The 17932-nt window shown below is 41.2% G+C and overlaps 1 protein-coding gene across 1 annotated transcript in view; it reads left to right on the top strand.

Annotated features, from left to right (window-relative positions):
* The window catches only part of LOC118395206 (pappalysin-2), a 71173-nt gene that overhangs the window by 27487 nt on the left and 25754 nt on the right, over positions 1-17932 (top strand). The window contains exons 7-15 of the mRNA XM_052463729.1: positions 1272-1454; positions 1706-2003; positions 5561-5689; positions 7595-7680; positions 14623-14819; positions 15629-15748; positions 16074-16209; positions 16551-16725; positions 17560-17731. Coding sequence (XP_052319689.1) covers positions 1272-1454; positions 1706-2003; positions 5561-5689; positions 7595-7680; positions 14623-14819; positions 15629-15748; positions 16074-16209; positions 16551-16725; positions 17560-17731 — 1496 coding nt within the window. The remainder of the gene's footprint in view (positions 1-1271; positions 1455-1705; positions 2004-5560; positions 5690-7594; positions 7681-14622; positions 14820-15628; positions 15749-16073; positions 16210-16550; positions 16726-17559; positions 17732-17932) is intronic.

The following is a 17932-nucleotide window of genomic DNA, read 5'->3' as shown; positions in this document are numbered from 1 at the left end:
TACGCTTTTTTTGCTGACATTTACTGACACCAGCCATATTCAACCGGTGTTGAGCGTTAGTAAATTCATCAGTTATTCTGCGGCTCTGGCACACTCAGACGAAAGGAACATTTATATCAGGTAAAATACTGTATCTAGGCTACATCATTCTTTTCACAGAAACATATCCTCCCTTTGATGTGTTCCTCCACTGAAACCCAAGCATTAATTTCCAGACCCGGGGAGTCTATTTCATCTTGAGAAAGGGGAAAAGTAGTGACATGGTTAAGTTGCTGAAAGTAGGAAGGATGACACACTAAGATCTTGAAGCACTAGGCTTTCCTACTAGGCTTTCCTGTGGGAGCCGTTTGCCACATCTGATACAGTGATTAATCTGGGCCTGTGTTGAGGCCTTTCTCTGTTTATCTGACCAATTTAGTTTTATGGTTTGACTTGGCGTGCTGATGTTTACCCTGCACAAATCCACACATGTGAAGGAGCCACATTGGGTGCAGATAGCAGAAGCTGAGGACGCTCAGGCATTGGCTGGCTGGGGCTACTGCTGCAGGCTCTCTCCCTCTATCCCTCTCCATTCAGCAGTTTATTTCAGTGCTCTGCTGAGACACACAACATGCTCCTGTTCCTCTTTTACCACAGAGGAAATTAACATGCTTTATAAATTGTTTTGTGAGCCCTGTCTGTCCCAATTCAGAAATTGATTCCTTTCCTGTGTAAAGTTGCACCTGGGTATGTTGTGTTCTAGAGGATGGTTAGGAAAATACCAGTCCAGTCCAAAACCAGGTCATGTGATTTCCCCAGTCTCGCTCTACTGTATGATTCCCCCTCAGAACGTAGCTTGTACTCTCTACTAGCCCTCTTTAATAATAGTTCAGTAATGTTTTTTCAGTGATTCAAATCATTTCACAACTTTAGTAAAGATACTGCACTAATTAAAGACAACAGAGTGCCTACCTTTGAAACCAATGAATTCTAGCTCTCTGCATTTTATCAGTGTGGGTGGGAAGGTACTGTGCATGTCATCAGTTGAGAAGGCTTGGATGTAGAAAAAAGTTGTAGGCCTATCTGCTATATCTGTTGTAACTTTTCCCTATATTTGGTTGCATTCCAAATGGCACCATATTTACTATATAGTACACTACCTTTGACCAGACCCCTATGGATCCTTGTCAAAAGTAGTGCAATATAAAGGGCAGAGGGGGCCATTTGGGACTCATGTACAGTAGGTGTATATATTGTAAGACCAGTGTGTGTGTGTCTGTGTGCGTTTACAGGTCCTCCAGATGTATACCAGACCTGTGAGCCCAGCCTACAGGCCTGGAGTCCAGAACTCAGCCTGTATGATGCCAACGTGACGTCTCCCTGCCCTGAAACCGAGGGCTGTGTCCTGATGCTGCGCTTCCTCCACCTTGTGGTCCCTGACAGCCTCACGGTGTGGGTCACCTACATCTCAGCCGGTGGGTCCCGGGTTCATTCTAGTGGTATTCAATAGTGTACATTTAGCATTGCTGAAACTCTCCACAATACAAGCCACACATTGTGTCTACATGAATGATAATGTTTTGGCTATTCATCTGAGCAGGTAATGTGAAGTTACACCAGTTATTTGTCCTAGGTATGTATGAATAAATAAAGGGCCAAGCATGTGCATTACTCTGGAACGGCTTGATTATACAGCTTATAATTATCCACCATGTTGTCTCTACAGATAACCAGGTGATTATCAACATCGAGCTAATAACAGACACAGACGAGTCTCTTGACATGGGTCCACAGCACGTCTTCTGTGATGTGCCCCTCACCCTACATGTGCACACCGAAAAAAGGGTGGCAGCTGTCAAACTGAGCACCTTTGATGAGAAGATGGAGATTGATGCTGTTCTGCTTACTTCTGGCCCCCATAATCCTCTCTGCTCCAGTTGCCAGCCTCTGATCTACCGAGTTGTCCGGCAACCGCCGTTTTCAGGCGATCTGGTCCAGCAAACTCTGCTTACATTTACAGACAGGTACAGTAATATTGACACCGACAGATATACAGTCCCAGTCAAAAGTTTGGACACAAGTTTGGACACAAGGGTTTTTCTTTATTTTTTACTATTTTCTACATTGTAGAATAATAGTGAAGACATAACAACTATGAAATAACACATATAGAATCATGTAGTAACCATAAAAGTGTATATATGTATATTTTATATTTGAGATTCTTCAAAGTAGCCACCCTTTGCCTTGAACACAACTTTGCACACTCTTGGCATTCTCTCAACCAGCTTCATGAGGTAGTCACCTAGAATGCATTTCAATTAACAGGTGTGACTTGTTAAAAGTTAATTTGTGAAATTTCTTTCCGTCTTATTGCATTTGAGCAAATCAGTTGTGTTGTGACAAGGTATGGGTGGTATACAGAAGATTGCCCTATTTGGTAAAAGACCAAGTCTTTAAAAAAAAAAAAGACCAAATTATGGCAAGAACAGCTCAAATAACCAAAGAGAAATGACAGTCCATCATTACTTTAAGACATAAAGGTCAGTCAAGCCGGAAAATGTCAAGAACTTTGAGAGTTTCTTCAAGTTCAGTCGCAAAAACCATCAAGGGCTGTGATAAAACTGGCTCTCATGAGGACCGCCACAGGAGTGGAAGGCACAGAGTTACCTTTGCTGCAGAGGATAAGTTCTTTAGAGTTAACTGCATCTCAGATTGCAGTCCAAATAAATGCTTCACAGAGTTCAAGAAACAGACATATCGCAACATCAACTGTTTAGAAGAGACTGCGTGAATCAGGCCTTCATGGTCGAATTGCTGCAAAGAAACCACCACTAAAGGACGCCAGGGAGAAGAATAGACTTGCTTGGGCCAAGAAATACGAGCAATGAACATTAGACCAGTGGAAATCTGTCCTTTGGTCTGATGAGTCCAAATTTGAGATTTTTGGTTCCAACCGCTGTCTTTGTGAGACGCAGAGTAGGTGAACGGATGATCTCTGCATGTGTGGTTCCCATGGAGGAGGTGGTGCGATGGTGCTTTGCTGGTGACATTGTCAGTGATTTATTTAGATTTCAAGGCACACTTAACCAGCATGGCTACCACAGCAATCTGCAGCGATACGCCATCCCAACTGGTTTGCTCTTGGTGGGACTATAATTTGTTTTTCAACAAGACAACGACCCAAAACACACCTCCAGGCTGTGTAAGGGCTATTTGACCAAGAAGGAGAGTGATGGAGTGCTGCATCAGATGACCTGGCCTCCACAATCACCCAATTGAGATGGTTTGGGATGAGTTTGACTGCAGAGTAAAGGAAAAGCAGCCAACAAGTGCTCAGCATATGTGGGAACTCCTTCAAGATGGTTGGAAAAGCATTCCGGTTTAAGCTGGTTGGGAGAATGCCAAGCGTGTGCAAAGCTTTCATCAAGGCAAAGGGTGGCTCCTTTGAAGAATCTCAAATATTACATTTATTTAGATTTGTTTAACACGTTTTTGGTTACTACACGATTAAATATGTGTTATTTCATAGTTTTGATGTAGTCACTATTATTCTACGATGTAAAAATAGTAAAAATAACAACAACAAAAAACTTGAATGAGTAGGTGTGTCCAAACTACTGTACTGTATGTAGGCGCACACTCTAATAACTACTAATAACTACTAATACTTTGAACTTAGTCTGGAAATGTATCCTGTGTGGACACAGATGTATTGTTTTGAGGTCATGTACCACTTCTCCAAGAAGTGGACTTAAGAATACACACACACACACAAAAAGAATCACGATCAAAGTATAATTTATGTCACTTACAAAGACCATACATAATCGTCTGTAGCCCCAGAAACTGAGATTTGTGTCATTATCAAGTATTTCGGTGTGGCACCGTTTTCGCAACACAGAACCAAATGTATTCAACATTCCTTTTAGCACCAGCTACTGATACAAATCAACATCAAGGGCGTTATTTAATGAACCGTTTTCAGAGGATTCCGGCATACGTCAAACCATTTTAATCTCATGCAGTGAGAAAAGGTGTTCAATTGTTTATCTGCATCCAGTTTTGCATTACACATAACATAAGTAAGCCCCCTAAACATTAAGATATTTTCCAACTCGCATATATTTTTTAAATTCTGTTCCAGCTTACTTTTATTCATTAGAGTCAGCTTGTATTTGGTATTAGTATCATACACATTTTTTTGTGGATGATTTTGTAGTTTTCCACTAACACTTTCTGGGATATTGTGGCTTTTCAAGCACTTGCAGGAGTAGGTGGATGTGCTTAAGAGGTCACATTGAGGAATACATTTGGTTTCATCTCTAAAAGTTCCACAAGTGGCTGTAAGTGCAAAAAGATGTAAAAAACCAAGGGGAATTAAGTTATGTGGAGGGAAGAGGAGGGCAGAGAGGTTGTGTTTGGGGGAAGGCAGTCGCTGGAATATAAACCAAATTTGACCAGCAAAAACAGTAAACACCTGTGGCTCTTTGGAGCTGTTGCTCAGCCATTTCCTCTCACTGAAGGCTCTGTACTGTATGCTCATCATGGTTAGTGTATGATAAGTGAGAGGCCTGTCATTTGGAGGAAGAGGTAAAGAGAGAGAAGTGGAGTGCATTGCAGGAGAGAAATGAAAGAAAGGCTAAGAATTGTGACTGTGAGTCTACACTGCCACCAAGAGGTATAGCTGGCAAAACAAGATAGTTTTGCACTTGATATCCTAATCCTTAAATATGTGACTCTCGTTTTTGGTCTATTAGGAGTTTTAAAAAAAAACACCTTTGGGGTATGTGTGAAATAGGTGTAGGATAAAGTTATGTTGTTATTAGTCCATGGACAAGAATGTATTATTTTCCCCTGACCCTCATAGCCTAGTTTCTGCTAACTAGTGGTTCATAAACATTTAACTTGTACATTAATAACTGATTGTATCATTCCCAAAACAACCCTAAATCTAAGCCCTTAAATAAAAAAACACACTGGCTCCTCCAGTGGTATGCTAGATAGAGCGGGCTCTTAGAGTTGATCCATAATTAATAAGGGTAATTTGTAGTGGGAGGAAATCAGACACGTCTGAGAGAGTAGAGGATGTGCATTTTTGTAGGCATTCTTTACAGCTGGCCGGAGACAATGGTAATCTAGGAGGGCTGCCGGGAAATCAAAGGTAGGCTCTTTTTATAGTTTGGAGCTGACTAAAACAGGTCAATAGCTCTGGGACAGGAGGTATGATATCACTGTACCCACCGTACCTCCTGTTTAGGTTGAAGGTCACTGCTTCCTACAGCAAGCATAGATGACTAGGTGACTCTGGACACAGATACACAAGAACAATCTGTTTCTTATTGTGTATCTATGTGCACTGTCATTTCCATATAACCTTGCTGTTCAAAATGGTTATTTGACAATAATAGCTATCGGTTTAGTTTAGTCATTTTGTATCTCTATGCAACAATTCCACCTGGAAATAATCTGAAATGTCAATTATGTCTTTAATTCTAAAGGAATACAATTCCATGAGACAAAAATTCAGTTAGAAAGCTGTTTATACATGAATGCTGCATGTTTTGATGTGTTCATACAGTGATATTGAAAAGGACATGGAGTACCAGTACAGAGTTCAGGTGGAAGCAGACGGTCTTCTCAGTGAGCTCTCCCCACCTCTCCTCTACACCCATGGAGCTGCCTACTGCGGTGACGGACTACTCCAGGGGTCAGTCAGTTTACACAGTATTCACATCCCAGATGAAGTGCCTTGAGAGTGTATTCATACTCTTTGACTTATTCCACATTTTGTTGTGTTACAGCCTGAATTTAAAATGGATTAAATTGTTTGTTTTTCTAACCCATCGACACACAATACCCCATAATGACAAAGTGAAAACATGTATTTAGACAGTTTTGCAAATTTATTGAAAATTAGGTTTACGTCACAATTGTAACTTGGCCACTCAGGAATATTCACTGTCTTCTTGGTAAGCAACTCCAGTGTAGATTTGGTGTTGTGTTTTAGGTTATTGTCCTGCTGAAAGGTTAATTCATCTCCCAGTGTCTCGTGGGAAGCAGACTGAATCTGGTTTGCCTGTTCTTAGCTCCATTCAGTTTCTGCTTTATCCTTGAAAACTCCACGGTCCTTAACGATTACAAGCATACACATAACATGATGGAGCCACCACTATGCTTGAAAATATGGAGAGTGGTGTTCAGTAATGTGTTGTATTGGATTTTCCCAAACGTAACACTTTGTATTCAGGAGAAAAGTGAATTGCTTTCCCATATTTTTTGCAGTATTACTTTAGTGCCTTTTTGCAAACAAGATGCACGTTTTGAGATATTTGTATTCTGTGCAGGCTTCCTTTCATTCACTCTGTCAATTAAGTTAGTATTGTGGAGTAAATACAATGTGTGGATCCATCGTCAGTTTTCTCTTATCACAGCCATTTAACTCTGGAACTGTTTTAATGTCACCATTGGCCTCATGGTGAAATCCCTGAGCGTTTTCCTTCGTCTCCTGCAATTGAATTAGCCTGTATTTTTGTAGTGACTGGGTGTATTGATACACCATCCAAAGTGTAATTAATAACTTCCCGATGCTCAAAGAGATATTCAATGTCTGCTTTTGGATAAAAGCGTCTGCTAAATGGCATATATTATTATTATTATTATTATTATTTATTTTTACCCATCTCCCAATAGGTGCCCTTCTTTGTGAAACATTGAAAAACCTCCCTGGTCTTTGTGGTTACATCTGTGTTTGAAATGCACTGCTCGACTGAGCGACCTTACATATAATTGTACAAGGCATAAAGCTTAATTTCCAAGCTTTAGAAAGCATACTTCTGAGCCTAACTTAGAAGACAAAGCATGAACAAAGAGATGCCTATTAAGCCAGAGGCTTAGAAGCCCAGGATGCCTGGATACAGGATGAGAGAGAACAAAGGCACGTAATAAAATGTATAACACCTGAAGGTGTAACCTTTCAACCCAAAACCAACCACCATTGACCAATCAAATGATACCAATTTTACAGAGTAAGGCCCAATCTCCACAGGGTGTCACAGAAATTAAAGGCTTGTGTCGGGTATGAGACCAACATAAATAAGACAGAATTCCTGGGAAGACAATAAAACCTTCTTGCATGGAGTAATTCAGAGGTCACCCTGTACAGAAACAAGTTACCACATATATAATACATCCATATAGATAGCATCAGAGTTATTCTCAGTGAACAACTTTCATATAGAAATCAAACATGGATACTATCGTATTATTCTATCATATTCAATAGTCAGTTCTCTGAATTCTGTAATAGACAGATACATTTTGGCCACTCAGGGCGAAGGGCTGACTAGTCCTTGGGCATTGTTCTTTGTGCACTACTTGTGTTACTGAACCACTTGACATGCAACTCCTGGTAACAGAGAACATATACATTCGGGCAGTGCCTACAGTACATTATCAAGTGTGCAAGTGAAGCCAAACTACAGTATACTCATATAGGTCATACTTATTGGTCTCTCTCAGTGGAGAATGTAGTGAAATCAAAGGATATGTGTGTTTGTAATGAAAATGTATAGACTATGGAGATGACTGATCCTTGCTGTCTCTGTGTCTGTAGGACAGAGGACTGTGATGATGGCAATCTGTTGGATGGTGATGGCTGCTCTAAGAAGTGCCACATGGAGTCAGGCTTCAACTGCAATGGTGAGTGAAGAACAGACAAGAGCACTCTCCTAATCCTGGTCTCAGTCTACAGTCTGTGGAATGACCACAACAGAAACCCACCTAGACGAGGAGTGTATTCATTACAGTACGTCTTGCAACAGAGACAGGTCACAACTTAACAAAACAAACTAAGTAAGTAACAAAGTAAAGATGAATCACTTCATTAATTGTTTTACATTTGATTGATGAGCCTTGTATAAACATCAAACACAACATTACACATCAATATACACTATACACATCAATATACACATCAATGTTAACATCAATACACGAAAAGCAAAAGACAAACATCTTCATTAGCTCCATGCACTAACTCCATGCACTGATTTCATATCACAAATACTGTCATTTGTACTTTTAATACTTTTAGCAAAAAAAAATGTATCGTTAATTTACAATTTGTAGAAACTATGAGAACAGGTTCAGAACTTTGTTGAAACATCACAGCACAGTTGAAAAATATATGTCAAATAGAACAAAGCTGGATGTTGTTCAGAGAGAGATGGGAGGGATTGAGTGGAGCTGAATGGTGGGACTAAAAACAACAAGACAACTAATGTAAAATATACTGTGTCCATAAGATGTATGTAGGTTCAGAACTTTTGTGAAAGAGCACAGTTAAAAATATATGCCAAAACTGGATGGTCTTCAAGCAATATCATAACCGCCATCGATAAGAGACATTACTGTGCAGCCGTATTCATCGACCTGGCTAAGGCTTTCGACTCTGTCAATCACAACATTTTTATTGGCAGACTCAACAACCTTGGTTTTTCAAATGATTGCCTCGCTTGGTTCACCAACTACTTCTCCGATAGAGTTCGGTATGTCAAATCGGAGGGCCTGTTGTCCGGACTTCTGGCAGTCTCTATGGGGGCGCCACAGGGTTCAATTCTCAGGCAGACTTTCTTCTCTGTATACATCAATGATGTCGCTCTCGCTGCTGGTGATTATTTGATCCACCTCTACGTAGACGACACCATTCTGTATACTTCTGGCCCTTCTTTGGACACTGTGTTTAACTAACCTCCAGTTGAGCTTCAATGCCATACAACTCTCCTTCCGTGGACTCCAACTGCTCTTAAATGCAAGTAAAACTAAATGCATGCTCTTCAACCGATCACTGCCCGCACCTGCCCGCCCGTCCAGCATCACTACTCTGGACGGTTCTGACTTAGAATATATGGACAACTACAAATACCTAGGTGTCTGGTTAGACTGTAAATTCTCCTTCCAGACTCACATTAAACATATCCAATCCAAAATTAAATCTAGAATCAGCTTCCTATTTCGCATCAAAGCATCCTTCACTCATGCTGCCAAACATACCCTCGTAAAACTGAACATCCTACCGATCCTTGACTTTACAATATAGCCTCCAACACTCTACTCAACAAATTTGATGCAGTCTATCACAGGGCCATCCATTTTGTCACCAAAGCCCCATATACTACCCACCACTGCGACCTGTATGCTCTCGTTGGCTGGCCCTCGCTTCATACTCGTCGCCAAACCCACTGGCTCCAGGTCATCTACAAGTCTCTGTTAGGTAAAGCCCCACCTTATCTCAGCTCACTGGTCACCATAGCAGCACCCACCCGTAGCATGCGCTCCAGCAGGTATATCTCACTGGTCACCCCCAATGCCAATTCTTCCTTTGGCCGTCTTTCCTTCCAGTTCTCTGCTGCCAATTACTGGAACTAACTGCAAAAATCTCTGAAGCTGGAGACTCTTACCTCCCTCACTAGCTTTAAGCACCAGCTGTCAGAGCATCTCACAGATCACTGCACCTGTACATAGCTCATCTGTAAATAGCCCATCCAATCTACCCTATCCCCATACTGTATTTATTTATTTATCTTGCTCCTTTGCACCCCAGTATCTCTACTTGCACATTCATCTTCTGCACACCCTACCATTCCAGTGTTTAATTGCTATATTGTAATTACTTCGCCACCAAGGCCTATTTATTGCCTTACCCCTCTTATCCTACCTCATTTGCACATGCTATTTATAGATTTTTCTACTGTATTATTGAATGTATGTTTGTTTATTCCATGTGTAACTCTGTGTTGTTGTATGTGTCAAACTGCTTTGCTTTATCTTGGCCAGGTCGCAGTTGCAAATGAGAATTTGTTCTCAACCAGCCTACCTGGTTAAATAAAGGTGAAATTAAAAATAAAAATAGATACAGTGCATTCGGAAAGTATTCAGACCCCTTGACTTTTTCCACATTTTGTTACGTTACAGCCTTATTCTAAAATGTATTAAATTGTTTTTTACCCTCATCAATCTACACACAATACCCCATAATGACAAAGCAAAAACAGTTTGACATTTTTGCTAATTTATAAATAATAATAAAAAATATATATCATATTTACATAAGTATTAACACCCTTTACTCAGCACATTGTTGAAGCACCTTTGGCAATGATTACAGCCTCAAGTCTTTGTGGATGTGACAAGCTTGGCACCCCTGTATTTGGGGAGTTTCTCCCATTCTTCTCTGCAGATCCTCTCAAGCTCTGTCAGATTGGCTATTTCGAGTTCTCTGTAGAGATGTTCGATCGGGTTCAAGTCCTGGCTCTGGCTGGGCCACTCAAGGACATTCAGAGAATTGTCTCGAAGCCACTCCTGCGTTGTCTTGTTTGTGTGCTTAGGCTTATTGTCTTGTTGGAAGGTGAACCTGTCGCTGAAAAACATCCACACAGCATGAAGCTGCTACCACCATGCTTCACCGTTGGTATGGTGCCAGGTTTCCTCCAGATGTGACGCTTAGCATTCAGGTCAAAGAGTTCAATCTTGGTTTCATCAGATCAGAGAATCTTGTTTCTCATGGTCTGAGACTCTTAAGTGCCTTTTGGCAAACTCCAAGCGGGATGTCATGTGCCTTTTACTGAGGATTGGCTTCCCTCTGGCCACTTTACCATGATGTCCTGATTGGTGGAGTGCTGTAGAGATAGGTATCCTTCTGGAAGGTTCTCCAATCTCCACAGAGGAACTCTAGAGCTCTGTTAGAGTGACCATCGGGTTCTTGGTCACCTCCCTGACCAAGGCCTTTCTCCCCCAATTGCTCAGTTTGGCCGAGCAGCCAGCTCTGGTGGTTCCAAACTTCTTCCATTTAAGAATGATGGAGGCCACTATGTTCTTGGGGATCTTCAATGCTGCAGAAATGTTTTAGTACCTTTCCCCAGATCTGTGCCTCGACAGAATCCAGTCTCGGAGCTATACAGACAATTCCTTCGACCCAGTGGTGGAAAAAGTACCCAAACTTCATACTTGAGTAAAAGTATAGATACCTTAATAGACAATGACTGAAGTAAAAGTGAAAGTCACCCAGTAAAATACTACTTGAGTAAAAGTCTAAAAGTATTTGGTTTTAAATAAACTTAAGTATCAAAAGTAAAAGTATAAATAATATCACATTCCTTATTTTAAGCAAACCGGATAGCACAATTTTCTTGTTGATTTTAAATTTACGGATAGCCAGGGGCACACTCCAACACTCAGACGCCATTTACAAACAAAACATGTGTTTAGTAAATCCACCAGATCAGGCACCACAGGGATGACAAGGGATGTTCTCTTTATAAGTGTGTGAATTGGAAAAAAATTATGTCCTGCTAAGCATTCAAAATGTAACGAGTACTTTTGGGTATCAGGGAAAATGTATGGAGTACATAATAAGTACATCATTTTCTTTAGGAATGTAGTGAAGTAAAAGTTGAATATTTAAAAATATGAAGCCCCAAAAAACGACTTAAGTAGTACTTTAAATTATTTTTACTTAAATACTTTACACCACTGCTTCGACCTCATGGTTTTTGCTCTGACATGCACTGTCAACTGTGGGACCTTATATAGACAGGTGTGTGCCTTTCCAAATCATGTCCAATCAATTGAATTTACCACAGGTGGACTCCAATCATAGAAACATCTCAAGGATGATCAATGCAAACAGGATGCACCTGAGCTCAATTTCAAGTCCCATAGCAGAGGGTTTAAATACTTAGGTATTCTTGTTTTTAGTATTTTATCCCCTTTTTCCACCAATTTTGATCTTGTCTCATCGCTGGGACTTCCCAAATGGGGTCGGGAAGCTAAGATTGTGTCCTCCGAAACATGATCCGCCAAACTGCGCTTCTTAACACCCGCCTGCATAACCTGGAAGCCAGCTGCGCCAATGTGTCGGAGGAAACACCGTTCAACTGACAACCCAAGATCCACCTACAGGTGCCCGACCCGCCACAAGGAGTAGCCACAACGAGTCGCCGGTTGATTGTGATACAGCCTGGGATCGAACCCAGGTCTGTAGCGACACCTCTAGCACTGCGATGCAGTGTCTTAGACCGCTGCACCACTCAGGAAGGCCAGCTGTTTTTTCTTTGTAATACATTTGCAAAAAAATCTATAAACCTGTTTTCGCTTTGTCATTATAGGTATAGTGTGTCAATTGCTGAGTATTTTTTTTTTCATCTAATCCGTTTTAGAATAAGGCTGTAACGTAACAAAATGTGGAAAAAGTCAACGGCCTGAATACTTTCGGAAGGCACTGTAGATGGGAGGGATTGAGGGTAGCTGAAGGATGGGATTAAAAACAAACAAAAGATAACTATTGTAAAATACATTATGTCTGTAAAATGTACAGCATATGGTATGTATAATGTCATGTTCTGACCATAGTTCTGTTATTTTATTCTTTGTTTTGGTATGGTCAGAGCGTGAGTTGGGGTGGGCAGTCTATGTTTGTTTTTCTATGTTGGTTTTTGTGTTCGGCCATGTATGGTTCTCAATCAGAGGCATGTGTCATTAGTTGTCTCTGATTGAGAATCATACTTAGGTAGCCTGGGTTTCACTTTTGGTTGGTGGGTGTTTGTTTTCTGTGTCTGTGTTTGTCACCACACAGGACTGTTTCATTTATGCACGTTATTTTTGTTTTGTTCGATTGTTCAGTTGTTTTGTTAATAAATCATTATGGACACTTACCACGCTGCATTTTGGTCCGATCCCTGCTACACCTCCTCAGACGAAGAGGAGGAAATCCGTTACATATAAGCTGGAAGCAGAAGCCTAACTGTTGTTGTCTATTAGTTTACTCCAATTAGGGGAGGGGTGGTAGGGTTAGGGGAAAATAATAAAATAAGATATAAATATATATTCACAAAAAATATATATTGAGTATTGGAAATAATGCAGACAATTACACTGATGGAAGCTACAATCTGTCTGCAACATTAAAGCTGATCTACCACTTTAAAACAGGTTCATTAAATAAACAAAATACTGTCATTTGTAGTCATTCTGTGCTTAACCATCTCAATTTATCCAAACTATGCATTGTGCATACATTAATCTAATATAATTATAAAGTTTACTACAGCTAGCTTGTTTTGATTTCCACAACAAAACAATGCTGTCAAGCTGACACTGCCTTGTCTCTGGTATTCATTCAGAGACTTGACATGCTAAAAGTAGAAATTGCACAGTAACAACAGCAAATGTCAACCTCATAGTTGTGATGTTGCCTATAATTTTATCCACCATGCTGGGGGATTGTTTTGTACACTTCCTTTATCATCATGCACTTAGTTAAAGAAATGTGTTTTCTTAATAGAAAATGTGTCATTTGACACACAATATAAATCACAAGGAAGTAAGCCTAACGGTTACAGAGTAACTAAGATAATTCAATGGATTTACATGATTTATTCTCACATACTGTATTTTAGCAAGTTGTCAAAGTAAGTGAAGGGACACATTTTGAGTATGTCCAAAATGGCAGCCTATTCCCTTCATAGTGCACTACTTTTAACCAGAGTAGAGTAGGGTAGAGTATTACTTTAAATTGCAACTTGGGAAATTGTTTCATCACCTCAAGCATCATCAATGATTTTGGGGACAAGACAAGGATAAATTCTTAAATACATAATAATAAATACAAACATTAAGCAGTGGATTATAAAGTGAATAGGGTGCCATTTGGGATGCATATTTGGGAATCTATTACTTAGCTAGTACGTCAACACCCCCTCAGTTTTGTCAGGGGAGAAATAATGAATCGATTCCATGAAGGTTCAGAGATGCCGTGACTGAAAGAGTTATATTTTCTTTGGGAATAAAAGGCATGACTAGCAGGAAAAGAACTTTGGCAAAAAAACAGATTATAAATTGCAATTTAAAAAATGGAATCATTGCACCATTCAAGATAGTGCCTCATTCTCACTCACATATTTGCTTCCATGTTTGGGTATTCTGATGCTTGACAAGTTAACTCCTACAACACAAGACTGGATCATGATGTCAATGTATCTGAAGCATGAACATCAACTTGTATTATCCTGAAAGTGATATTGCTTTGACAAACAACTGAAGTAAAAACACATTTATCATTGTCACAGGGGTTGTTGTCTTTTGTACTGTATATTATGGTCAGTGCACAATATCCAAACAACCTGCTATGATGATAATATGGTTTGATTCCATATTGTCTAGACTGTTTATTTTTGAGACATAGTTCCTTGGATTATTTATTCCAATTCAACACCTTGTCAGTGACTAAACTCTCCTACCCATGCAGCTGTATGTAACTAACAGGGCCAAATCCAGCCTCTGATGTTAAAGTTCACACATTATAAATGTTTGGTGTATTACATAGTGCTTTGCTGTTTTATTCTCTGTCTGAACCATTGTCACACCTCTTTATTGAACTACATCTTTCCGGGAATGTTTTCTGATGACAGCATCTCCTTATTGTAATACAATGCAATCTCCCCAGCAGACTGTTCCTTTGGTCTGAGTCCTGTTTGACCAGCGCCCTCTGAGTCCTCTTTAAAAAGTAGTGCACTATGAAGGGAATAGGTTGCCATTTGGGACGCACACTTGTTCACCACATATCTTTCCCATTGTTTCCCCTAGGTGAACCCAGCCTGTGCTACATCTTTGAGGGTGATGGTATGTGTGAGGAGTTTGAGAGGGGCTCCAGCGTACAGGACTGTGGTTACTTCACCCCTCATGGGTACAGTGACCAGTGGGCCTCCACCGCAGCAGCCTCCCATCAGGACCAAAGCAGCTGCCCTGCCCTGGCAGCCACCGGAGAGCCCTCGCTTACCAAGGTAGCAGTGCTTTCCTCTGCCCTGTCCCCCACCTCTTGGATACAGATGTTATCTTTCTGTAAATGTGACAGTACTGAGTGTTTTGAATGTTTGGTAACACTTGATTTGGATAGTCCCAAGTAGATGGTTTGTAGATGGTTTGTAGATGTCCAATAACTGTCTATATATATAGACAGTTATTGGACAAAAATATTTTATTTTACCCCATTTTTCTCCTCAATTTCGTGATATCCAATTGTGATCCAATTACAATCTTGTCTCATCACTGCAACTCCGCAATGGGCTCAGGAGACGAAGATCGAGTCATGCATCCTCCGAAACATGACCCACCAAGTCGCGCTTCTTAACACCCGCTCGCCTAACCCGGAAGCCAGCTGCACCATTGTGTCGGAAGAAATACCTACGACCGAGTCAGCTTGCAGGTGCCCGACCCACCACAAGGAGTCGCTCGAGTGTGATGAGCCAAGTAAATCCCCCCCGGCCAAACCCTCCCCTAACCCGGACAACACCGGGCCAATTGTGTGCCGCCCTATGGGACTCCCCGGTGTCAACAACATTTCAACTAACTGTCCACTAGCCCTATCCCTATCCCTAACCCCAACCCTTATCCTAACTTTAAACTTAACCCTTACCCTAGCCCCAACCCTAACCTTTACCCTTATTCTAAACCTAACCGTAACCTTAGCAGGCATTTGCTTATGAACAGATAGTTTGTTGATAGTATAACCATCTGTATATCATGGGACTATCCAAATAAAGTGTGACCAAAGGTTTTCAATAATTAATGTATGATTCCCCTTCTATTAAAGCTGTGCAAGCCCCAGTACCTGGAGATGAATGAGAAACTGTCACATGACATATGGGTTCCATGCACGGCCCAGTCGTACACTCAGACCTACTACGATGAGGAAGATACAGTATGGCTAAAGGTTGAGTACTCCAGTCCACCACAGAGGATACTTGGGGCACCTTTTTCCCTTTATAGTGCACTACTTTTGACAAACTTTTGACAAACTATTCATAACCTTCTCTAAAGTAATGTTCCAACGGTCATTTGTTATGTTTCACGGCACATCTTTGTACTTTCTCCCAATTTGTCATGCCGCGTTTGTCACAGTATTGTCCTGTTTCTGTTGTCATTCTTTCATTACCATGCAATCTAATTACCATTGAAGTGGGGGACATTCAGGAACCGATTATTGAACAGTTGAACTCATTTGGTTGTTGTCATAATAACTCTAATTGTTTGCCCAGGTGGGATTTACGCAACCTGGAGTCGCCGCGTCTGTCATCATCTATCTGGCCTCGGACGGAGCCTGGCCTGGAGAGCAGTGCAGGAAAACAGTCACCGTCCAACTGTGTGATACTGGTGGCAGAAACCACTCCCTGGGTATGAACTTGAACTACCGGTCCTCAAAGGATGACTGACTGTTTGAATTAACATTCAAAGATGCCTCAAGATGTCTTCACATATGCAGTATGTAGGGTTAGGGTTATGGCTGGTTACAGTGATGAACATATGATGTTTAAAAAGTGTACTGAGTAAGCATCCGTGTGTTATTCCTGTCTGGGGCTCTATCTCAATTCCTCGCATCCCATCTCCTTGGCTCCTTCTCAACTGTAGTTGAGAACAAGGTCCCTCCCCTTGGACCTTCTTGTCCAATATGTTTTCAGAAGAAGATGAAGAATTGAGGAATGATTCATTGAAAAAGGGACTGTGTCTGTCCTCAGGTTCCTTTGAGCTGTCGTGTCAGCAGAATCCTCTAGTGGTGAACGTGACACACAACCTGAGTCAACCCTTCTTCCTGACCACCGCTGTTATCCTCAACTTCTCCTCGCCATTCGTTGCCGTGACGGGAGTCGCTCTGCGCACGTCATGTCACTTCAGCGCATTTGCCCTCACTGGGTGCGCTGAGGGTGGGGTCTCATAGGGCTTCCACATGCACACACACACATACATGCACATGCTTGCATGTCCATACGTACATGTACAAGCACATGTGTACACACACACTCTCAGTCAGGTATACACACACACATACCAACACATATAATAGCACACACACACACCCACACACAAACACATACACGCAATAAAACACACAACAAATCAAATGTTATTGGTCACATACACATTTCTTTGCTGATGTTATTGCAGGTGTAGCAAAATGCTTGTGTTCCTAGCTCCAACAGTGCACTAGTATCTAACAATTCACAACAATACACACAAATCTAAAAGTAAACGAATGGAATTAAGAAATATATAAATATTAGGACGAGCAATGTCGGAGTGGCATTGACTAAAGTATAGTAGAATAGAATACAGTATATACTGTACATATGAGATGAGTAAAGCAGTATGTAAACATTATTAAAGTGACTAGTGTTCCATTTTCAAACTGACCAGTGATTCCATGTATATGTATATAGGCCAGCAGCCTCTAAGGTGCAGGGTTGAGTATCATAATTGTACACACACACACACACACACACACACACACACACACACACACACACACACACACACACACACACACACACACACACACACACACACACACACACACACACACACACACACACACACACACACACACACACACACACACACACACACACAAAGAGTGTGCTATGTGATACCATATCTGTTGAGGATTCAAATAATCAACATTACTCAGCTTATACTTTTCCCTCTGTGTTTCTTCTCTCCCTCTGTGTGTGTGTGATCGTGGTGGCCCAGCTGTTCACGGCGGCCCTGCCAGATGGACACATGCAGTCCTCCTCAGTTGGAGCATGCCTCTGTCACCTGCAGCCCCGTGACAGAGAGGACTGAGACCTCTCACTGCACTGTCCACTGTCATCCAGGTTTCATCCTCACTGTGCTCAGTGGCAAGGGTAATCCACCCTTTCAGGTAAGGACAACACTAGGATCCGACTAGGGTCTTACCACATCAGGTAAACACAACACTAGGATTAGACTAGGGTTTTACCCCATCAGGTAAGAATAACTCTAGGATTAGACTAGGGTCTTACCACATCAGGTAAACACAACACTAGGATCCGACTAGGGTCTTACCACATCAGGTAAACACAACACTAGGATTAGACTAGGG

Source organism: Oncorhynchus keta, chromosome 15, assembly GCF_023373465.1.
Source record: "Oncorhynchus keta strain PuntledgeMale-10-30-2019 chromosome 15, Oket_V2, whole genome shotgun sequence".
NCBI classification, from domain to species: Eukaryota; Metazoa; Chordata; class Actinopteri; order Salmoniformes; family Salmonidae; genus Oncorhynchus; species Oncorhynchus keta.
Note: the sequence above shows the minus strand (reverse complement) of the source record. Positions and strands in the feature narration are given on the sequence as shown.